Genomic DNA, 24273 nt, shown 5'->3' on the forward strand with positions numbered 1-24273 from the left:
AAGCAAAATGTTTCTCTGAATTTGGTGATCCACTCTAGCAAATCATTCAAACCCAAGGAGGGGTTCACAGGAATCTCTGATTTACAGCTGGTCAGTCAGAAGTACAGTTAAAAACCTAGGCTTGCAATTGACATCTGAGGTGAAGGGCAGTCTTGTGGCACTGAGCGCTTGACCCTATAGAATCTGATACTATTTCCAGGTAGATAGTGTCAGAATGAGTTAAAGTGTGCTAGTATTGGTGCATTGCTTAATGGTATGGAGGAAATTCCCTACACAAACACATACACAAATTGGGTTATCAGAACCGTTAATGACCAACGTACTTGCTTATAAGCATACCTTCCACAAAATAGTACAGTGCAATGTTTAGGAATGCAAGCTCCAGAATGCCAAGAGTCATACCTCACTTCAGCACTTCGTAACTGTGTAAACTTGAGCAAGTTTGTTTAACCTGTGTCTAGTTTCCTGTGAGGACGGCAATAGCCCCTTTCTCATAGGATAAAAGGAGATCCTATATGTAAAGCACTTGACAAAGTGCCTGGCACATAGTTAAGTACTGAGTAAAAATAATTAAGAGAAACTTCATTTTGCATAGTCTTAGCAATGCAGTTTTTTTTTTTAATTTGAAGAGAGGTAACAAGGTAATTTGCTTATGAAGTATTTTGAAATGAATAAACAAGTCCCATTTTAAATACATCTCTACATTAATCAAATGGTGTTTAGAGAAGAATTAATCTCTGTCCATGCTTTTACCCACTTAGGTTAATTTAAACACTGAAAATATTTTCAATCAGCCTATTGAAGACACTTTCATTAGAAGAACCTAATCCAGGACTAGATGACTGGCAAAAATATTTTTCCATAGGCTTTAAGTAGGAAAAATTTGACTCCAAGGACAATAGGGTGGGTTTACATTTGTGAAAAAAGAATGTTCTTTGGGCATTGTTTCAGAAATCACCTGGGATGCGGTTTTAAGATAAAGATTTCTGTACTCCACTGAATCAGAATATGATCAAAAGGATGGACAAAGATTAGGAAATCTGCAGTAACAAACTCTACCAGGGAATCTAATGCATAGAGTAGCAGAACTACGACCTCAAAGAAAGCTGTTTTGAGTTCAGACCTCGAAATTGCTGGCTACCTTTAAACAGACAGGAATAATCATCTTTAGAAGAAAAATGTTCAGGGGCAAGTACTAAATAGTGGTATCATACTATTAAAAACCTCAAGTCTGTCTCAGTAAGCTGTTATTATATAGGATAGTCAAGAAATTCAGATGATTTAGGAGGGAAAAGGGTAAAAGTAGCAAAACATTGAAAATCTCTCAGTAATGAAAACCTCTCAGTAAAGTTCATTCTTGGTCTTCTCTTCCTAAATTTGTTTTCAGTTGTTAGATTTAATCACTAAACAAGACCAAAAGAGAACTTTATTTTACATGACTTTATTTTCCATTTAGAACCATTTTATGCTTTACTTAAAAAAAAAAAAAAAAACTCACTCTGCTTTTAATAGTTCTAAAAGCATTTTAACCAAAATCTTGATTTAGGAAGACTTAAGACATTGTGCATTATTTTAAATATTTTCATTCTTTCAATAACTATTAAAAATAAGTTCACAATTAGGGTTTCAAATGTCCTAATCATATCTAGTTTGTTTTCATTTAATATTTTATCAATCCCATCATGTGCATACAGAAGTTAAGGTGATATATAAATTTTTATCTCTTTCAGACACACTGATGATAATTATAATTAGCTCCTAATCTAATTACTATTTCATTTATTCAGAAATAGCATTTAGACATAAAAACCAATGTCTCACTTTGTAAAATAACCTTTGGTTAATTTACACAAATCTAATACAGCATGTTGTGTAACTTTTAAGTAATACAATGAATTTCACTACTATCATTTTAGTTTTTAATATTTATTGTGTCAGCAGGGCTGAGAATATCACATGGTTCAGTCTTCTGGAGGAAGTTATATAATAAAAGCCTAGCGCCTTTGAATATTAAAAACATCCCAAAGGCCAGGAGTCCTCTTAAAGGATTTGAAAGGTAAGAGATTTCAGAGAATTTCTCTCATTTTCAATATGTAAAGTAACTAGTTTAAGTCACTTTTTGAAGACTTAGAAAAGTGTTCCTTAGGCCATTGAATAAAGCTACTAAAACCACAAGAATTTAGAGATCTTGGTCCTAGGCTACATAATGGGTCATCAAAAAAGAACCTGTCACTTAGTTACTAAGTAAAAGTGAGTTAACATCCTATGCCAAGCAAGGGTCACACTTCACTTCCCTCATTTGTAAAAAGAAAAGGTGGCCTGGCCAGTGCCATACGGATTCTCTGCTAACTGTAAAATGTGGACTGATTTTCTTCTCTTTCTTATAGTCCATGTGTATATAAACTTTTTCTTTAAATCAAAAATTTTTATGCACATAACCATGTTGGTGTATTACCCTTAGTTTAAAAATGTACAACTACATAAATAAAAACTATTGTTTCTTCAATATTACTTGACATTTCTTCTGTAATTTCTTTATTTAAAAAAGTAAATGTAACAAGATACTTAAAAAAGGCTAGATACAAAAGTAGTTAAGCTGCTCACGAACATTTAAAATTTTCCAAAATGTATCTTCAATAATCATGATCTTATAAAACATTTTACAGTTATCAGAAAGTGCCCAGGCTGAGTTTACATAACTGAAATACCTCAGTACAAATGTCTGATTAGAACTGAAGTGCAGTAACCTCCTGACTGACTGCTCATTGAAACAGGGATACAAAGAAAAAAAGTTGATTGTGATAAAGTATTGTGCATTGGCCCCATCATATGTACAAAAAAGTGCCCTTACTCAAATGAACAAATTACATGCAAAATATTAGTGATATCATTTAATATCCTAGAGCTCAATGCAGCTAAAATAAACCGCAATAAAAGTGGTTTTTATAGGTAAAAGTGATTTCATCTCTTAAGATCTGAATGTCCAGAACTTTTTACAAGTTCCATATACATGATACACAATTGCAGCCAACCACAAATTAAACACCATAAAAAAAGTTAAAATGAAAACACAGAACATACTTAATTTTTTATTTTGAAATTCCCTATTCCCTCTATACAAGAACCTTTGCTGAAACACTTTCCACAAAGGCAGCAGTGAATTTTCAGAACATTTTACATTTTTCCCCTCAGCAAAAAGATAAATCACAGTGTAAATTATGTTGTTCTGCTGTCATCTTTGGCTGGGGTTAGACCCAGAAGTTGTCAACTAGCAAACCATTATATTCAAATGTTGCTAGTGCTCCTCAGGCCTGTAAGCTACAAACTCAGCAAGGAATGTTTGCATTTAATCTCTTTAAGGTACCACCAGGGGGTGTGACAGCATTAACTTCCATAAACTTTTATAGACAAATGGAAAAAAATCTACAAAATTAGCTAGTAATATTACACAGCAATACACACTTTTTATACTCTACACAAAACCAAAATTCTTGGTCTTAATGGCGAGTAGCAACTTCTGTTTGAGAATCTGTTTAGAGGAATAGAGTGGAACGTAAAGTCGAGAAATACAAGTGTTTGCAGTAGGAAGATGTTGGTCATCTGGTGGTCTTATTGTGATTGAGGGCATAGGCTGGAATCCTTCTTCACTGGCTGGTAATGATGGGCTTGATGTCCAAAAGTAAACCTGAACAGGAATATAAGAATTACAATCTTTGGCTTTTAATGGATTAACATTAATTCTGACAGTATGTACACAGAGTCCCATTCTTTCGTTAAAACCTACAGAGGGCTATTATTTTGAACTGGGTTTTAGATTTATTTCTTGTTCTGAAAAGGGTCAGAAAAGAAAAAAGTGTTGGGGAAGTAGAAAAATGACTATGTTTCAGGACCTCAGTTTCTCAATGGGCCTTTCCAGTGGCTTTTAGTGGAAATAGGGCATAAATAAGGTCTCCAAAAAAGTTTAAAAATTCATATAGGTTATCAAAAAAGTTGTTTTGCATTTTATCTACCAGCAAAATAACCCAGTATTTTCAGTACTACACTGTGAAACAGAAATAAATGTAGTAAGACTCCATTATTATAGTAATATCTACTTTGTGTGACACAGTGTAAGTGTAAATAAGATAAACGTTAACTTCTGTACTTTATATCATTCCTCTTTGATCTATACATACATACACATATATTCTTCCAGTGCTTAGTTCCTATTTCTTAAAGATAAGGTTTTTTAAATCTAATGCATTCCAAAGTATACAACTAAACAGACAAATGTATCCAATATCCCAAAGTGACTAGAAAACCTAAACGAACTACAGTTGACCCTTGAACAACATGGGTTTGAACTACATGAGTCCACTTACATGTGGATTTTTTAGAAGTAATCTCTGCACCCAATGTGAGGCTCCAAACCACAATCCCAAAATTGAGTCCCTTACTCCAACCCGAGCCTACCAAGTGCCCCACATGCAAATTTTTTTTTTTATAAATACACCACATATAGTACTGTAAATGTATTTTCCTTATGATTTTCTTTAGCTTATTTTAAGAATACAGTTATACACATAACATACAAAGTATGTGTTATTGGTAGCCTTCTGATGAATAGTAGGCTATTATATTAGTAAAGTTTCGGGGGAGTCAAAAGTCACACTCAGATTTTCAACTGCATTATCATTCAAGGGTTAACTGTAATTTGCTTTCCTGAAAATCATTTTAATGAGAAATCTCATCTAATTCTATATAGAAGGGGGGCACAAAAAGGATCCCTTCTAAGTGTCAGGGTCTATAAAATCTTCAAAGAACTTTATAAAAGATGCTCTAGAGATAAAGCTGGTCCAATCCACTCATTTTACAAGTAAATTTCTCCAAAGATGGATATGATTAGCCAGGATAGATAACTACCATTGCTGGACATCCTTAAAGTTGGAAGAAAAGAAATACTATATGACTTTGCAGAATTTTTACTAGTGAACTGTGACTATGAGGGGAAGGAACTACCCAATAGTCCAAAATACCCTATAATTTGCAGGACTAATAATTCATGGAGAATAGTTTGCTCTGAATATAGTCTATTATATATATTCTTATGTCCTTCAGGTCTTCTCAGACACATCAGGATAAAACCAACCATGAAGCATTCTTCCCAAAAGAGAGGGAAATATATACCCCTTGATATACCCTACAAATAGAATGATTAAAGCTGTTTATAGGAGATTCTGAGGCCATTTACAAAGGGAGATCTTTATCTTCCATTAGAAGATGGAAACTGTGAAATTTAACTTGACTGACTAGACTAAGGATTTATTGGTTTAAAAACAGAAAATTAAAACTAGGTTTAGATAGCCAATCATTTCTGGTTTTATATGGACCCTTTCTTAGAGAACCCTGACCATGAAACCAACAAGGACAGATATGCTATTAGGACCAATTATATGGAATCTACTACCCAGGGAACAGCCTAAATGGAAATTACCAGAGTGGCTAAACCAAGAATAGAACTGACAGCTAAGACTACCTAAGAACTTGTCTCACTGTAGTACAGAAATACGGAAGGTTCCTGGGACCATGTAAAAATTAAGGAGTGCTAAATGCAGAACCCCACCCATCCGAAAAATAAGTTACTGTCTCAACTGAAGATAAGTGGAAAACTCCCAAGTATCTGGGCTTTCCCGCACACCTAATCATTTTCCCTCTCAAATAAAATTGAAGGATATATCTAGAAAGTGGATCATTTTTACATATATTCCAAAAGTGGTATGGTTTTAGTTACTGAGAATTAAGGCTGGTTTGAGAGGGGAAATGTTGCAGGGAACTATGAGGAGTATGAGTTGAAAGATCTCAGGTTTTTCCAGGTAAGGAAAGTCCCTCAAATTTCTAAAAGAAAGCCAGGTGAAGACTGCTTTTCAAGATTAATGGACAGGTTGATTTGGTTATATACTCAAAGTTGGACATAGATTCCACCGACTTATAGTAGGCTTTTCTCTATAACCAAAGTTTATATTATGTAGTTGATGATTCTGATGAGTAGGTAAGATTAAGATCATGGTCTTAATACCCACAAGCTACTCTATTCCTAGTATACAGATAACATCAAGATTATTTTATTCAAAAATTTTGCAACGCGTGGGTGGCTCAGCCGTTGAGCACCTGCCGCTGACCCAGGGCGTGATCCGCAGTCTCAGGAACAAGTCCCACATCAGGCTCCCTGCCTGGAGCCTGCTTCTCCCTCTGCCTACGTCTCTGCCTTTCTCTCTGTGTATCTTTCATGAATAAATAAATAAAATCTTAAAAAAAAAAAAAAAAAAAGGGAGCAGCTAGCATATATAAGCACTATAGGGAAAAAGAAATATGTCTCAACTGAATAAACCGGTATTATCTTCTGGGACTAAGGACAGCATATCATCAGCGAAATGCATTTCACTCTGCTTACAGGCTTTTTTAATACTTCAGGTTTTCAGTTCTAGAGTAGAAAAACTAAAACTGCCTTAGATATCCACCTTTCTGCAATTTCCTTAGCCAAAATTAAAATGGCCAACCACTGTTTACAAGCTTAAAAGGTTATCATACACAGTATTTTAAAATTTCATATTTTTCTTCTACAAATTTTGTGAATTTTTAACTTACAAGATCTTGTCGTTCTGTCATGCTCATCTTCTCTACTATTGACCAGAACCAACGCTTAAACTGCAAGAGCTTCTCAGCATTTTCTCCTAAGAATGAAGAATATAAATCCAGTATACTGTACCAGTTATTTTAAAATATTACTTCTTATAAAAATAGATATAAAATTGAAATGTTAGGATCAGGAGTATTAGTCCTAATTTCCTGTATTAGGAATTATTTTCATAATTATAAAACCTCTACAGCTCATTAATCAACCCTGATTTAGGATGACCAAGAAAAATGGACTGACAGCCTCAAAATTCATAATCACAAGGCTTTAATCCCAGCTGTAACTCATGAGTCCTCTCATGAACTTAAACCAGTGCTTCACAAATTTTAATGAGTTTACAAATCACCTAGGGGATCTTTTTAAAATGCAGGTTTTCATTTACTAGGTTTGGGGGGAAGGGCTAAAAGGAACGAAGATTCTGCATTCCTAAAAAAACTTCTAATGCTGCTGCTTATCTGAGGATCATACTTGGTGAGGTATTTATCTTCCCCTCTTCAGTTTTTGGTTTGAAATGAGACAAATTCTTATCTCAACAAGCACTGAAAATTATATTAAAAAGCATAAAAACCATTATATAATGAATCTGTATGTTGCCAAAGAAAAAACAAAATTTATCCAAATATAACTTACTAGAATTTAGCTGAAGCTGTTTGCAAAATATGAAAAAGGGAGGAAAACTGGTACCTTCATGTACACAGTAATTCTGAACATGTGGGGAATTTCTTGGAGCTTCCAATGTTTTACTGAATAGTGACAGCTAAAATTCTATTCTTAGGCTTATGGGACTTTGAAAACAGAGTTCTAGCAAATCAGGCACTAAAACTAAATGTTATTCTAGGAGGATTATTACTACAACTTGCTATTCTTTCTAGATTCTCCGAGTGTGTGTTGTTTCTTTGTGTGTGTGTGTGTGTGTGTGTGTGTGTATTGTTTCTAAGTGAGCTTTCCATCACTTCTACAAAGCAAACACCATGTGGTTAAATTCTTTAATTAGGGAGTCTAACAGAAATGAATTAGAAAGACCAATAGAATTGTCAAATGGATTATTTTTTCTTAGTTTATAAAAAACCTTTTATGTACTTGCTCACCACAGAGAACTTTTACTTGTATTCATACTAAACCAACCACATATCCTTTACAACCTAGCAAAATAAGCAAAGAATTAAGAATAACCTAATGGCTAAACCATCATCTTAAAAATATAGACAAAAAACTTTAAACAACTTAATAACACAGCATTTCTAAACCCTATAAATATATCTAGTTTATTCCTTAAAACATTCAAAAAATTTCGTACCTGATTCATCATTGAAAGAAGTGAAACTGATCAACATCTGAACATTAACTTCACCACAGCCATTTACCAAAAGCCTAAAATCTTCTGCTGTTAAATCTTCTAATGAATTTTTTGGAAGCACATCCAGTAGACCTTTCCTCATTGCCTACAGAATATTTTAAAAATTACCTTTTTATTAGTCTCAGTACTTTATTTTCCACGTAGCATTACTGTTAAAACCCAACATCGAATTTTAGCAGCCTAAAAATACTAGTTTTCATTTTAAACCAGAAAGAAAGAAATTAAGTTCTGTATTTTGAATTTAACAGATTCAAAAGAGGCAGAGGGGGAAAAAAAAGAAAGGCATCATGAATAGGCCACAGGCTTGAAAGTGAAATAGTATTGTTATATACCAGGATTTAACTGAAATAATTATATTAACAGGCTAGACATTAAATAGCTTCAATTTGTCAAACATGCTATCCTGTCACATCCTATGAAAAGTCTCATAATGACAAATCCAAAATCTAGACACTTACTGAGAAATTACAATGGTTCTAAACAGCTTACATTATTAATACATTTAATTCTATCATTTTACAGAAGGGAACCAAGGCATAAAATACTACGTGGTTTGCTAATGTCATATGTAGCTAAAGGGTGTTGTAGCCATGATTAGAATCCTGACACTATGGCTCCAGAGCCTGCATAATTATTCCTAGCATAGGGATCAGAACACTTGACATACACAGCAGGCCTGATGTGGCTCTTTAGGAGGCCCTCACTAAGGGGGATGGTCCTTGGCTGGCATCTTGACTTGGCTTTACTGATATGGCTATTTTGAAAGCCTGGAGCAATGAACCCTGCTTTATTAGCTTGCCTAGGCTGCGCAAACAGTGTAATCTGTGATGAATTTCGGTAATCTTGGCTGGCTGCATAGGCAGAAAATGCTTACAGGACTGGCTTCGAAAAAACAAAACAAAACAAAAAACCCTGGGCTGCAACTCTTACAAAGTACAAACACTGTATAGTGTTTCTGTAGTTCACTGCTGAAGGAAAGAGGTATGTTCTTTGTGACAGCACATGGCCTGAGAGAGAGAACTTTGGAAGGCTGCACCTAGAGTCCTCTGGACTTGGTCTGATGTGCTTTTTTTTCCCTTGCTGTGAGTCTTTCTGCTATAATAAACCATGGCTATCATTGTGTTGGAGTCCCTCTAATCACCTAAACAAATGGGTGGTAGAAGGACCCTATGACAGTAGTTATTTCCTTTCCAAACTTTTACACTCCAAATTGATTTTCGGATGATTACATGGTTTTTTCAAACCATTTTACCAAAAAAGATACTGCTTGGTCTGGAGTCAGGTGTAATTTACATTGTACATAAATTAGTCTGGTTTAAAAATTTTAACCTTTCATAGGCAAGCTGAATATACACTGAACTAGTTTACCACACATGAAGACACAAACAGCCTCATCAAATCAAAGAACACTTTTGAGAAAGTTACTCACATGTAATGGCTGTTCTGCAACTACCAACATTCTGTGTTCTGCATATTTCCGCACATACTCATAAACATTCTGGGGAGTCACTGGTATATTTACACCATTAGGAATAAGTTCAACCTGTAAAAAAAAATTTGCACTGTCATTTAAAAGCAATTTTGTCAAAGCAGTAATAAGTCTACCGTTCATAAAACAATTTGCTAAAATTCTAAAATCTAAAAGACAATTCTGAGGGCATCTGGTGTCACAGTCAGTTACACATCCAACTCTTGGTTTCAGCTCCGGTCATGATTTCAGGGTAGTGAGATCGAGCCCCAGGTCAGGCTCTGCGTTCAGTGCAGAGAGTCTACTTACAGTTTCTTTGTCTCCCTCTGCCCCAACCCCCTTACTGTCTCTAAAATTAAAAATAAAAAGATAATTCTGTATATGACAAGTATCTAAGAGATGCAAAAATTTTAGACCTGAATAAGTACAAAAAACTCTTCTTTCAGTCCATCTCATTAACTTTCCATCTCTCTTTCTGCCTGTCAGCTGTTATGTCTTTTCTCTGTAGGTCTGTGTGTTTCTTGTTCTGTCCCCAAGTAAATTGTTTCTACGTAAGAAAAGTAAAACAGACTAACCAAATTCTCTTGCCAGAGTCAGAAAATTACATATTTGCTTTACCTGTCCTCCACCCTCTTCTTTACACAAGTCAATTGCAAATGCCAAATCCATTGCAGAGAAAACAGCATCAGCATCTGAACTCTGAGAAGCAAGGATGAGTTGCCGTAAACTCTCATACATCACAGGGTCAAAAAAAGCAAAATCATGCCAATTGACCTAAGAAAGCAATCACATGAAACTCAATTATGAAACATCTTTACTGAATTTTATCTAATTTGAAGATCTAGAGAATATTCCACTAAATATAACTGATTTAAAAAGGTAAAATGTTAATCTTTGATAATTATTTAACTTTCAAAGTATAAAAAGTGTAATATATATTTTGAAAAAAAATTTAAGGCCAGTAAGTGGAGGAGTTTAAGTTCCAAAATAACTTATTTGGAAAACCTGCACTAATTATTAAACAGTGATTATGCTGAGCAGCTTGTTCTTGTATATACATCCTACTTAGTCTTGATTATAATCTAAAATATAGATTATTAATTCTAGACGATGAATCTGATGCTCAAAGGAATTCAGCAACTTGCTGAAGATCAGATCATTGGGTTAGACTTGAGTCTATGATCCATGATCTTTTCCATAAACTCCATGATCTTTTCCATAAACCTTGTTAAAGGCTTAACACATCAACATTTCTGAGCTGCTACTGCGCTTTAAATCTACTTCTTCTTTTCACAAGAATATTTTAGCTGGAAAACTAAGAATTCAATAGGGTCAGAGTTTACATCATTATATATGTGTACTTACATATATATACACACACACACACACACATATATAATGATATACTGTATTAGAAAACTATTCATCAGTGGGTTTGATTGAAGAAAATTATTAGACTACAGCTTTAACATTCTAATTCATATCACATTGTGATATACATTGCTGGAAAAGACCAAAATATTTCATTGTTTTGTCAAGTAATTTCTTTATAATACCTTTAGGAACACTGGCAGTTGTGTTTTAAATCAAAAAGTGCATAATTAGTATTATACATAAGTTTTAAAGGATGTAGCTTCCCTGCCTCCGCCCATTATAATAGAATGTACAGGCAGACAAACTATCAAAGCGCATTAAGAAATTAAGCTAATTTTATCACTTGGAGATAAATATCAAGCATGCTATATTGTATTTTCTCAAAATTCTTTTGTCCCCTCTCCCTCCTGTACATCTTACATATATTTTTGAAGCCAACAATGCTCTTTTCAGTAGAATACTACTTCTAATTCCACTACCACCTGTTTGAACAAATAATAGTTAAAATCTTTTGAGCACTTACCAGGCACTCACAGTTTTACCATTTTGTAAATGGGAAAATATGCCATAGGTGTCAGGGGATTTGTCTGCATCAAGATCCAGGTCTGTCAGATATTCCCAAACACCCACCTGTGTCACCCACACTGCTATGCTATCTCCTCCATGTATTGAGATTTTTTTTCCCATGTCATTAAATGTTTGAAAATGATTTATATAACGGCTATAATAGGAAATTCTTGCAATTGTAAAAGCAGTTAGGTTCATTAAAATCACTTACTTTCCTACCAAGCAACACTTTAATTACATGTCTATTCAATGTAATAGGACATAGTTCATTCTGTAACAGACATAGTCCAAGAATCCTAAAAATAAAAACAGGGAAATATATTTAAATTTGAAAATAATTCTAAAACACATAAACCCCACACATACATACATAATATATACACAAGTATTTTGAGAAATTTTCTATAGCCTCATTTCTAATCAATATGAAGAACATATATTCATTTTAAAAACTAATGTTTTAGAAAAGTCTCAAACTGAAATTTTTAAAAAATTCAAATATAAGATTAGAGTTATTTTACCTGCCAATGTTTCTGAAACAATTCAACCTTGCTTCTGTGTTTTTGCCAGGCCTTGGAGTATAAAATCCTCTTTTTCCAGGTTGGTAAAACAAAGGGGCATTATCATCACCATCGTCTGTATCATCTAAATCCATATCTACAACACTTCGACTAGAGCCATGACGCTTCCGGTTTTCCTAATAAAAGATCATCAAATTAAGTCTCAAGATTGATTTTATTAAGTTTTTATTTATTTATTTGAGAGAGCATGTGCATACACAAGGGTGGGGGAGGGAGAGGGAGATGTAGCCTCCATGTACCACAGGGCTCAACTCAGGACCCTGAGATCATAACCTGAGCTGAAATCAAGACTTGGACTCTTAACCAACCAAGCCACCCAGGCATCCCACAACCCAAGATTGATGTTAAAAACAAAATATTTGAACTAGTTGTCTAAAATCATTCAAAGCGAAGTCAGGTAGGCAAAGCAACATTTATATTTAAATGTAAATAAACTTTTAAATTCATCCTTTCAGAACTGTGATATATAAAGCTCATGCCTATTAAATCTTTAATTTCTCTGTCCATTTAAGATCACTAATGAAACTGGTAGCTTCTTTCACCCTAATTCCTTAAAGATTTTTGATGGATATAGAATTCTGGATTGACAATTCTTGAAACATTTTAAGAATGAAAGATCCACAAACTGAATTTAAATAAATTAATTAATTTAGGGGGAAAAGAAATGAATGAATGATCCACTGCCTTCTGGCCAGTACCTTTCTGATAAAAAATCCAGTCTTTCAAAACACTGGTTCTCTATATGTAAGGCACTGTTCTTTGGCTGGTTAGTTTCATAGCAATTCAATTATATATATACATAGTTTTCTTTCACTTTATCCTATTTAGGGTTCACGGACCACCTTGAATCTATAAAATCTATGTCTTATACCAAATTTGGGAAGTTTTCAGCTGCTGTTTCTTCAAATATTTTCCTGTAGCAGTCTCTCCTCTTCAATGACATGGATGTCTGATCTTTTGATATGGTCCCACAGATTCCTGAAATTGTTTAGTTCAAAATCTCTCTGTTCTTCAGAGTGGACAATTTCTATCTTTAAACTGACACTTTCCTATCACCTTTATTCTACTAATAACCTATCTACTGAATTTTTTTCTTTTAGATGTACTTTTAATTCTAAACTTTTCCCTTGGCTCTCTTTCAAAGTTTCTATTTCTCTGCTATGAACCTCTTTCAGTTCACTAGTGCTTAACTTTATCTCATGTTCTAGGAGATAAAAACACCTCTATCTCATAGAATAGGAGATAAAAGTCTTTGATAATCCCAACAAGTAGGTCATCTTAAGTTAGCACTTATTGGTTCTTTTGCCAGGAGAACTAAGTCTTTTCTGGTTCTTTGTATTTTGGATAATTTTGGGGTGTATCCTAGCCGTTTGAATATTAAGTTGTAAAACTCTGAGTCTTGTTAAAATGAAAGAGAAAGTTGATGTTTTGGGGTTCAGTAGGCAATCAACCTGGCTAGATTCAGATTGGAAGTGTCATTATCTGTGTGCAGTAGTTCTGATAACAAATTTTCAAAGCCTTTTATTATACTTTTTGGGTCTGCCCTGCATATGCACCATTGGGATTGTTGTTTATACTACAGTTTAGTTCTCAAAGCCTTTTCTATCTTCCAGCTAAGATGGGAGTAAAAGGGACCGACGTTACTCTCCTGCCTGAAACAATGCCATACCAGCCATTTTTCAATTTGACTTCCCTCTATAATATGTGTGCTATTGTCTACTTTTCAGAATCCTCAGGCAGTTCTTTTTCACGTTTTGTTTAGTTTTTAGTTTTAATCAGTGAAGAGAGAAGATTATACCAGGTCTGCTCCACCATGGTTGGCAATGAAGTTCTTAGCTTAAGAATGAAATAGGTCAACGTGCTAAAAAAGCCATCCTTACTGCTGCCCCATTTTCTCTGCAGCTTTGGCACTCATTTCTTTCTTGAGGAATAAGCCCTAAGAAATTCATGACATCTCTAAATTAAAGCTTAATTCAGGCTGTGCTAAACTGGAGTTCCAATTATTAACACATGTACAAAACATCTCTTACCTGTACCTTTTCTGAGGAGTCTAATAATCCAAGATCCAAGATACTATCAGCTCCATTTTCCCTAAAAACAAACCAAAAACCTTTCACATTCCAGATAAAAGAGACTTCTACAACTTAGTGTAGAGAAACATGCATTTGAATTTATAAGAATTTATAAATATATTTTTAAAAATATTCAGGACACTTATTAGGCAGTGCAATTATAGGAAAAGAGAAAGTATTATATACACAAAAAAACATTAGATGCTACATGTGTGATTCAAGATAATAAGCTAAGGGCTACCTGATTTAAGACAAATATAAATGCAGTCTTCACAGGGGGACTAAAAGCTCAAGCTCACATTGTAGTAAAAGAACAAAAAATGCTCAGAAGGCAGTCACCAAAAAAAAAAAAAAAAAAAAAAAAAAAAGGCAGTCACCATAGGAATCAAATTCTTTAGTCTGTTTAATTTTTCTAGAATATTAATAAATTCACTGTTCACTTTATATAGCCAGCTGAAAGGAATATCATGTCAACAGAAAATTACTTGCAGTCAACAGAAAATACTACTAAATTAGCAACCTTACATAAAAAAAATCTTTTTATCAAAATGCACATTCCTCATAAGCTCTATCGGGGTGCTGATTACTTCCAGAGACAGGAAAAGGAATGAAGAAACAGTACATTAAAATCCTGAGAAGAAAAATGGTAATTACCACCAAAGAAACTAAACTTCCAGCAATAGTCTTTTGGCTTGGACCATTCAAAGGCTATGAAACAGGCTGTTAAGTTTCAGTGCTTTAGCCTACCCACTTATCCATTTCTAGGATTCTATCCAATCTAGGTTTCTTGAACAAAATCATGACTAGGAAGAAAAGACAGAAATTTACATCTAAAGCTTCAAACTGAGTATTTAGCCTTACAATAGAAGGCACAGAATAAGTTTAGCATATTTTCCTGATGTCACTTTTACTTGTCACCTCGGGAAAAAGAATTTAACTATTAGGTATTTTTAGTTTTAATATAAAACAAATCTGTTACACAACAGAAAGCAAAAACTTGCATGGATTTTTAAGATAAATAAGGAGATCTAAAAGAAATTTCATGCTTATGGCAAGAACTCAGGGACTACACCCTGATTCCTTGAAGAAGCTAGCCTCTGCCATTAGGGTTATTCTGGTAGAGAATTTGGTATGTACTTTTTACAAGTAATTTTTAAGTATCAGGTATAAAAGATTTTTAGAACCTGTTACTGCTAAAATTCTAACTTTGCAACACATGTGAAACTCAACCATCTCATGGTTTTTAAGCCATCTCTTAAAAAAACATTTAATTATTGTGTACCTTCTAGTATAAATTTTAAGGTATGGTAGCACCTCCATCCTAAAAATAAAGTAGTTAATGTTTAAACTGAAATGCCTCCCCAATTATACACATTACCGTCCATGTGCTATAATAAGTTCCATGGCTTCATCCACTCTTGCTCTCAGAGAATCTTCACTTGCTAGAAGGAGAAGCAGCTGAGCTGGGGATAATTCCAAAAGCATGCCAGTAATTTTACTTGCAAATGCCTGAAAACAATGAACAAATGTTACTTGCCCCTACACTGTGAAACCTCTCATCTAAATCAACAGTCTTTTATCTAAAAAGAAAAAAAAAAAAAAAAAAAAGAAGAAGAAGAAAAGGAAGAAAATGTAAGACATATGGATAACGAAAAGATTTCTGAACCAGTAAGGTACTTTATTAAACTGGAAGCTTAATTATAGAGAACTCTGGTATCTTGTTAAAGCTAGTTTAATAAAAAAATAAAAAATAATAAAGCTAGTTTAAAATTTGTATGACAAGCCTTTTAACATTTCTGCTATCCATGAGTAAACATGCAAATACTCGGTTTCCATTTTCCCCCCCTCAGACCAGAAACATTTCTTACATGTAGGATAGAAGAAAAGAAAGGGAGGGAAGAAGTGGAAGAGAGAAAAGAAAGATACCTACATTTAAGACTAAGGATTTACTGAAAGAACTATGATTGGTTTTATTTTCTCTTTCTGTAATACATTTATGTATAAAGGAAAACAAACACAACCAGTTTGTTAAAAATCTTCTAGCAATACTTAACAGCAATCAAGTATATTATTTGTAATATATTTTAGCTACAGCTTATTAACTAAAAAGTCTACTTCAATGTACAAGTCTGTAACAATTTATACAACTAAAGATACAACTTAAATGCACAGCTAATTCTTTAGCACACAAGAAATTTATTAGGTAGAATGCCAACTTAGCCATAGGTAGAAAAAACAAACCTCAAGCTACCCTCCAGCAAATTTGACTGCTTTCCCTCTTAACCTTCCTTTTTACCAGTCCTCAACCACATGGCTTGCCAGTAGCTAACATTTTACAATGCCAACTTTAATTCAAAAACAAAAATGGCACAGTCAGTTAAAAGGTAGGTAAGTGCACCATACATACCGGTTGCATTGCTTGTACACGGGGATAAAGTCTCTCTCCAAGTGCCTGACGGTGTGCTGGCAGAGGATCAGGATCATCACTAGGATTCCCTTCAGAGGCTGGTCTGAAGGGCCTAGTGTCAATGGAAAGCTGTCTTCTAAAGTCTCTGAAAGACCAACAAAGCTCTTTTAATTTCATGCCCCTTGTCTGCAAAATAACATCAACACAACTGGTAACAAAGATGGAAAACCAGAACATGCAGGTAGTTCCAGTTATCAGATTAAGGTGGTAGAATGCCTAACAGATGATGGTTGGGAAATAAAGATCTTCTAGATGTTGCTACTTAAAAATCTATAAATTTGCAATGCATAATTCAATTTGACTTTAAGGGAACAGGACCATAAAATATCAGAAATCAAGAATCCATCCACATTTTCTGGAAATTTTAGTCGAAAGTAAAATGCCACCCACCCTAACAGGAAAAAAATTAAGAGGCTTAAGTATAACACAACTGCCACAAATAAAATTTAAGACAATTTTGGAAACAATATTAGATTACGTAATTTCAATTGACCCAGGGTTTTTAAAGCAGAACATTTTAATCATAGTATAGTTACTATTCATATACCCAAATATTAAAACTTTTTCTAAAAATAGTCTGTAATTGAGACCCTCTCATTACAGGCCTACTTCCAATTTCATTCAAAAAGGTGGTTATTCAGTAAAAGATACAAAATGATCTCACCTATCTCGATCTCTTCGAGAACCTGCTCGCAAGCCACTACTCCTCCTCATTTCCCTTTCTCTCTCCCTTTCCCGATCCCTCTCTCCTCTGTTCCTTAATCTCTGCATTAAACCTGGAAGAAAATATGAAACACTTTGTTCACATAAATGGAAATGCAACTACCTTAACTTTGAAAGTCCATGTGAGGACATGAGACAAATATAAGAACATGACAGATGAAGATTATCTCCCTAAGCATCTGTGTGAGTACCTTTCTCTGATTCTCCCCCTGGTTTTGAAGGTTGAGGGTAATCATATAGAATGTACTTGGCATGTAATAGATGTTGACTCAGTATTTAATGAATTATGTCACAGTTGTGAAATAATATGTAACATGTAATATTATTATTACATTACATTATGTAATAATTTCACCATAAATAATGCTGAGATTTCTTATGTGGCTAGAGTCCTATTTTCTTTGTTCTTAGTTTTGAGTATTAAGCATTACAAGACCCCTAAAACATTTTAGCTATTGTTATCTTCAAACCCTTGAGCAAAATAAGCCAGAGTATGGTTTCCTAAAAAGAATGCAGAAAAGTTATTTCTGAAATGTTAGGACTTTCCAGGTTCCCTCATTCACATTTGCCAATTTCTTTTTATTTTAACACTACAGAAAGTGGTAAAACTGATGATGAAAGGCTGGAGTACTCCACACATCTTTTCATCCTCAATCCTTCCTAAAGCTCATTCAGCCTCTATGGTGGCAGCTTACCGAACCCCAATACAGTTATCACTACAGCCTAGGTAAAATATAGAATTTTCTTAATAATTCCCTCTCCTTAAATTATCCATCTACAAGATGACAATCTTCTGCCCCCACCTTACATGAATCCTCAGTTATAACCTCCTTACGGCATTTATAATTTTCATAGATTTTTTTTATTTTGAAAATTAGGTAGGAATCCTAATACCTAAGTGCTGGTCCTCAAGGAGGTAGAGCTTGTACCCAGATGTTAATTTAGAAAATCTTACTACCCAAAAAACTAGTGTCTTGCTAAAGTATCAGTGAGGTAACTTAGTCAACCAATCTATATTTGGTTGCAAGCTCCCTATCTCACTGGGGACTAGTAGCAACTCTGCAAACATACTCTGAATAGCACTGCTGCTCCAGAGGATGGTATTTTTTTTAAGTATCTGTGCTAATTAGATACATGGATGGTGGGGAGCGCCTGGGTGGCTCAGTGGTTGAGCATCTGCCTTTGGCTCAGGGCATGATTCTGGGGTCTGGGGATCAAGTCCTCCCTGCAGGGAGCCTGCTTCTCCCTCTGCCTATGTCTCTGACTCTCTCTCTCTCTGTTTCTCATGAATAAATAAATAAAATCTTAAAAAAATAATACAGGGGTGGTGGAAATACTGTTATGCACTCAATACATTTTTCTATTACCACAGAATTTACAACTTCCCACTCCCCAAACATGTAACAATTGAGATGACAAACTCACTAACACAATCACATCTATGAAAATAAATATGGCATTAAAAGAGCAAAGTGTTAAACTGTTGGTTAGAGTAGTTTAAACAAGATTAAATCATTAATCTAGAATAAAATTGTATAAAAATGTCAATGTACACTAAAGTTCTCCTACTATAAATACTTATAATTGTTTTGATGAAACAAAAATTTGTTTTTAGTACTTACTTGTATGAGTGCCTTTGTTGGCATTTTGGATACAATCTAAATTTGGCAGTTTTTCATTTGACAAAAACGCTTGTGCAATGGCTGTATAAAAACTTCGTGCTACACCACTGCCCTCTCCTGGCTCATCCTTAAATGTGACTTTTACTCTATGTACAGCCATTGGTGTAGTAGCACATCTTCGACCAAAGTGATTGTTAAGCTGCCTCATGGTCTGCTGAATAAGAAGATCTCGATCCCGATCAACCTATTAAAATACACCCAGAAAGTAGTAAAGTTCAACGTTAGAAACCACCTTAAAATTTTCCTATATAAAATCTTAAACTAATTTTAGTTTTTCATTTAAAGTCAGGAGTGTATAAAGTTATGGGGGTTTTTTGTTTTTGTTTTTTCAGAGAGAAAGTGAGTGTGGGGGTGGGGGGTACAGAGGGAGAGGGAGAGAGAAAATCATAGGGAGGCTCTGCATGGGGCTCAATCTTACTACCTGAGCTCAGTGGGGAGAGTCTCCTTCTCCCTTTTCTCCCCCTTCCCTCACTCCTTTCTTTCTTTCTCAAATCTTTTTTTTTTTTTAAGTCTATTGGAAAACAGCAATTTGTTCAATTTTGGAATATACTAGGATAATTCTAAGTAAATTAAAAGTGTGTTTTGTTTAAAACAAACCAAACACACACAAAAAAAGACAGCAAATACTAGAAAACATGGGATATTCCTTTGGTGACAGAAAACCACAAGCAAAGCAAAAGAAAAATGACAAGCTGGGGAAAATGATTGGTGAATGTATCCTACTACAGACAAAGATATGTATTTATGAATAATATACATAGCACCATAAGATACTGTGCTTTTAAAAAATCTAGAAAATTGAGGAAAAACTTAAAATGCACAAGATATACCAGAGTTCATAGAAAAAGTAATATCCTTAAATATATGAAACAATGTTTATCTTTGCTCATAGTAAAAGAAATGCAAATTAAAATTTCACAAGATGCCATTTCTTACCTATCAGATTGGCAAAAATCTAAATATTTGACAGACTGCTGGCAGGACTACAGAGGCATCTCATATTAATGGTACAAACACAAAAATACATAACCATTGTGCAGAAATATTTTCCAAAATTATATATGCATATGCCCTTTGCCCCATGTCTAGGTTCTATGTCTAAGAATCTATCTTAAAGACTACACACACTAGCCTAAAAAGAAAAACAGGGACCACTATTTGTAACAGCAAAAGATTAGAAATAAATCCTAATGTCTATGAGTAGGAGACTGGCTAAAAAAAAAAAACCCCTGTGATACAACCATAAAATGCAGTACTAAGAAAAAGCAGTTGTAAAAGGAAGGCAGAACATTGCTCTATCTTACCTCTGGGATATACTGTTAACTAGGAAAAACAAGATGGAGTAAAATGTATAGCACACTCAGGGTCAGGAGTAGGGGAAGGAAGAGAGATGGGTAATGAATACATACACACACATGCAAGATTACATTTTTTTAAAAGGAAGGAAGACCATTTAAAAACAACAAAACTCTGAAGGGGAGAAGTGGGGGATGGTAAAAAAGAAACAGAAACTAGATTTCCCTAAATAAACTTTCTTCTATAGAGTTGGCCTTGCACTACTGTAGATATTTTACATTAAGTACAAAACCGAACCCAAAAAAGGAGAGACAGCTATCACAAAAAATTGAAAGCAAAATGAAAGGCTTGGTTTTATGCAGCTTAGTAGCAAAACCACACAAAGAAAAAATTATTTCAAGTGACTTCGAAACAAAGCAATTTGTATAATCTCTAATTGGATAAGCTGGAAGAACAAAAAACTGCAAATAAATCTTAAGCTATTTTTGATAATTATCTTGGGGGTGGTAGTGTTGATGTGATTCTAAGACTGCAGTGTATATGCTATAATATAAAAAGCAAAAGAATAATTTTCTTAGTGTTGGGAAGTTGGATTTTTGGTTCAGAAGAAAGGAGATACAGACTAAGAGGTGGAAATAAAGCAATTCTGTGATTCTATATCTTGAATTTGAATTGGAAATATCAAGTATGCATTTATAATATGATTTTTTTAAAGGAAAATTTCCTAGCTTTACCCATTGAAGAGACCTAGAAACTATGACCAACCTACTAGGCAGTGAATAACTCTACAACCTAGATTATAATCTTGAAATAACAGCCTATATTATAATCTTGAAATACTTTTTCCTACTAAAAGGAACCAGGCTTTTTGAAGAAATGGTTGATTTAAGGTCTGTGACAGGAAATACACAACATGAGACCTACCAAAAAGTAAAGACGTTATCAATGTTATCGGAATCCTGTCAAAAGGACCGATGAGCCAAAGGACTCCCACTAGCCAAAAACAATCTGAGCATCAATGGAATATACTAACCTTAATGGTTTGAAGGACATCTAAAACATGAAAAAAAAAAAAAAACCACTGAAATAATTCATTGATCATGAGAGGATGTTAGGAAACCAACTGCCAGAAATAACCACTACTCTAAATATGGTGATTGCCATATATTAAATTTTTAACCCCTAAGCGAAATTGTTATTTTTGTTTTTAAACTTCATATAAACAGCACACTATATGTATAGTATAAGAAAATCTAAATACCTTTACCTCTAGTGATAAATCTCTTGACTGCTGGTTCCTCAGTTTTTCCATTTCTCTACGGAATTTTGATTCTTTTACCTCAAAACCACCCAATTCGGTTAGGATCTTTAAAAAAAAGAATGCATGACAGAATTATTCTCTGACATATGTTCTTATCTGGCAGAACAGAATTAAAAGTGCTCAAAATACATACTGATCCAGGTTCTGCTCCAACATCTTCCATGAATACCCTGCCGAATAGTTCCAAAGAAAGGCGCCAACGTCCTAACAGCATATCATGGGAAATAACCATTCCCATGAAGCTACACTGTGGCCTGCAAGAGGTTTAAGGGAGAGTTGGAAGTAATTTAACCAACTATAAAAATTTCCTGATTTTTGGTCAATGACAGTAATTTTCTTGGTCTTTTCATATTCTGAAGTCGTAAGTACTTCAAACCACATCCTCTCTAACAGAATTTTTCTATAACTACTCATGCCTCACAGAACTAATTTTTACTCCATTATCCCTCTGTCCTTTATATAAGGATACATCTCCTAGCTGCTACCTTCATCTTCAATTTTATCTCTTCTCCTTTAAGTCCATCATCCCTCCTCTCCAATTCAAACTTTCACAACAGACCAGAATTTCCACAGTGTTACATATTTATTTCCATGTCAGTGACATGTAAGTCCAACTCAACACAGGAAAACTGAATATGGCCTCTACAATTCAATGACACTGCCTCTTGCATTCTTTGAACAGTACCATTTCCCTACTGCACAAACTTGAAACAAATTCTAATGTTTCTTGCCCCTGTTCCTCCAGAGCGATTAAGTCCTTCAAAATTTCTCTTTCCATAATTTCCTATCCATCCCCAAAGGCAATATTTTATTTCAGCCCCTTTTTACCACTAACCTGAACTCGCAGCTTTTCTAACTTGTCTCCCTACCTCTAAATCTTCTCTCCTTCAATCTGTTTGCCTCTACGCATTCTAACCATCTCAGCTCGAGCCATATTGTCTGAAAAGCTTGTGCCACCCCAGTCCAAAATTCTTCCTTGCCTTTTGATTGTTGGACTGTATATATAAAATGTATATAGTTTCCTAAACTCCCTGAACTCCTAACCAAAAATAATTATCTGACATTCTGTAACCAAAAAGCAGATACTCAACAAATCATTTGGTGATTAGCCATACTGAGACATAGTATACACTAGCAAATTTTTATTGGGAAAGCAAAGAACCTACCTCTTACAAGAAGATAATAACCAACTGTAAACTTGGCAAAGGAGCCCAAGCAAGTGTGAGAGTCACAAACCTAGAAAGCTCTATCTAATCATTCACATGTTTCTCTTTGTTAAGCTGCTAACATGTCTATAATTGGCAATTTGACATGGACATATACTAACATTAAAAAACATAGTCTTAGAATTTCCTCAATAAAGTAAAAGGAAAATTAGAATGCCAATCAATGGCTATATTGTCACTTCAAAAATCCAGAAAAATCACATATTTAAATATCTGATTATAAATCAGGAAAGCACAGAAATAAGATAACATTTAAGTCTATTATTTACATATAAATGAAATAAAATTATAAAATTCCTAAATAAAAATTCTTACAAGAATTGTACTACCCATAAATTAATGCAACAGAAAAAATATCCCCACTCAGCAAATACCTGAAAGATGTAAGAGGTGGCCCTTCACTTTCAGTCAGCCCTATTTCTGCTAGTAAACTGCTTTTCAATTGTGCAGCAAGATCATGAGCAGATGGCCCTGGTTTTGAACTTTCAACTTCTTCTGGCACCACATTCTGTTCTTCTCCTTCCTTTTTTTGTCGATTTTGCATGTTCATTACATTTTTCAAATTGGCAGCATAAGACATTTTAGTTGGAAGAACCTATGAATTTTTACATATAAAAGTCATACATTAAAAAAAAAAAAAAACTCAACCCTACTAGATTTCCTTTCCAACTTAGTAATATTCCACAGGAATCACATGGAAGTTAAGTAATTCTTCTCTGGCACTTCAACTACAAAGATGCAGCCTGTTTCTTTTCTCCGATTCCCCTTGCTGACCACCCATGAAAATGCACTAATGCAATTCCAGTGCATTTATCACAGCAGCCTCAGAGAACTTTTAAAGGAGTCTCTATAATATGTGATTACTCAAATGTTCTATGTATTTCAAATGTTCTATGTATTTTCAATATTATATCCCTTAGGTAATAAAATTTTGCTCTTAAACATGTTATTACATTTTCATTGGAGAAGCAGTATGGACTGTATAATTTTAGGCTCTCAAATCAGACTTTAATCTAAAAACTAGATTTGCTACTTAACTAGTTAACAACAGACTTTCCCACAAGAAATTTATGTAATCTATGAAAGCCTCAGTTTTTTTACCCATAAAATCAGGATAAAAATACTTTCTATCCAACATGGTAATAAAGATTGAGAACATGCCTAGTAGATATAATTATTCAAGAAGTCATTATTAGTATTACCTTATTTATTCATTCTACAGTTAAAAAGTTTTTCAAGCCAATACTATATATGCTCACACATTAATACATGTATATACATTACACACATCAAGATTTAATTTTCAGTAGCTTCAACTCTGTGAAATAGGCAAAACACATAACAAAACTGCCATTTTATAGATGAAGTCACCTGACATAAAACAAGTTAGTCTCAAAGCAGGTTTAGTGACACTGACAGAAGTATGAAATTATGTGGAAATCTGTCATAAGGCAGGAATTTCTAAT

At 34.2% G+C, this 24273-nt stretch overlaps 1 protein-coding gene and 1 long non-coding RNA gene across 23 annotated transcripts in view; one reads left to right on the forward strand and one right to left on the reverse strand.

Moving 5' to 3' along the window:
- The window catches only part of LOC144283123 (uncharacterized), a 179093-nt gene that overhangs the window by 46550 nt on the left and 108270 nt on the right, over window positions 1-24273 (forward strand). For 11 of the 17 annotated variants that reach the window (XR_013351458.1, XR_013351471.1, XR_013351460.1 and 8 more), the window contains exon 2: window positions 1942-2056. This is a non-coding gene — a long non-coding RNA (uncharacterized LOC144283123). Of the gene's footprint in view, window positions 1-1941; window positions 2057-12009; window positions 12160-17162; window positions 17466-17878; window positions 18010-24273 lie in introns of those variants that run through there. The other 6 variants (XR_013351466.1, XR_013351467.1, XR_013351469.1 and 3 more) reach the window with 6 other exon arrangements.
- Window positions 3058-24273, reverse strand: part of UBR5 (ubiquitin protein ligase E3 component n-recognin 5) — a 135297-nt gene continuing 114081 nt past the window's right edge. For 4 of the 6 annotated variants that reach the window (XM_077846827.1, XM_077846825.1, XM_077846829.1 and 1 more), the window contains exons 45-59: window positions 23182-23402; window positions 21715-21835; window positions 21522-21626; window positions 18905-19148; window positions 17224-17335; window positions 16500-16644; window positions 15471-15601; window positions 14051-14111; window positions 11961-12136; window positions 11651-11735; window positions 10117-10272; window positions 9460-9573; window positions 7971-8115; window positions 6625-6710; window positions 3058-3685 (exon numbers count right to left, since the gene is read on the reverse strand). In XM_077846827.1, coding sequence (XP_077702953.1) covers window positions 3473-3685; window positions 6625-6710; window positions 7971-8115; window positions 9460-9573; window positions 10117-10272; window positions 11651-11735; window positions 11961-12136; window positions 14051-14111; window positions 15471-15601; window positions 16500-16644; window positions 17224-17335; window positions 18905-19148; window positions 21522-21626; window positions 21715-21835; window positions 23182-23402 — 2115 coding nt within the window. In that variant the 3' untranslated portion in view covers window positions 3058-3472. The remainder of the gene's footprint in view (window positions 3686-6624; window positions 6711-7970; window positions 8116-9459; window positions 9574-10116; window positions 10273-11650; window positions 11736-11960; window positions 12137-14050; window positions 14112-15470; window positions 15602-16499; window positions 16645-17223; window positions 17336-18904; window positions 19149-21521; window positions 21627-21714; window positions 21836-23181; window positions 23403-24273) is intronic. The other 2 variants (XM_077846828.1, XM_077846826.1) reach the window with 1 other exon arrangement.

The sequence above is a fragment of the Canis aureus genome, chromosome 14 (genome assembly GCF_053574225.1).
Source record: "Canis aureus isolate CA01 chromosome 14, VMU_Caureus_v.1.0, whole genome shotgun sequence".
In the NCBI taxonomy this organism is placed as follows: domain Eukaryota; kingdom Metazoa; phylum Chordata; class Mammalia; order Carnivora; family Canidae; genus Canis; species Canis aureus.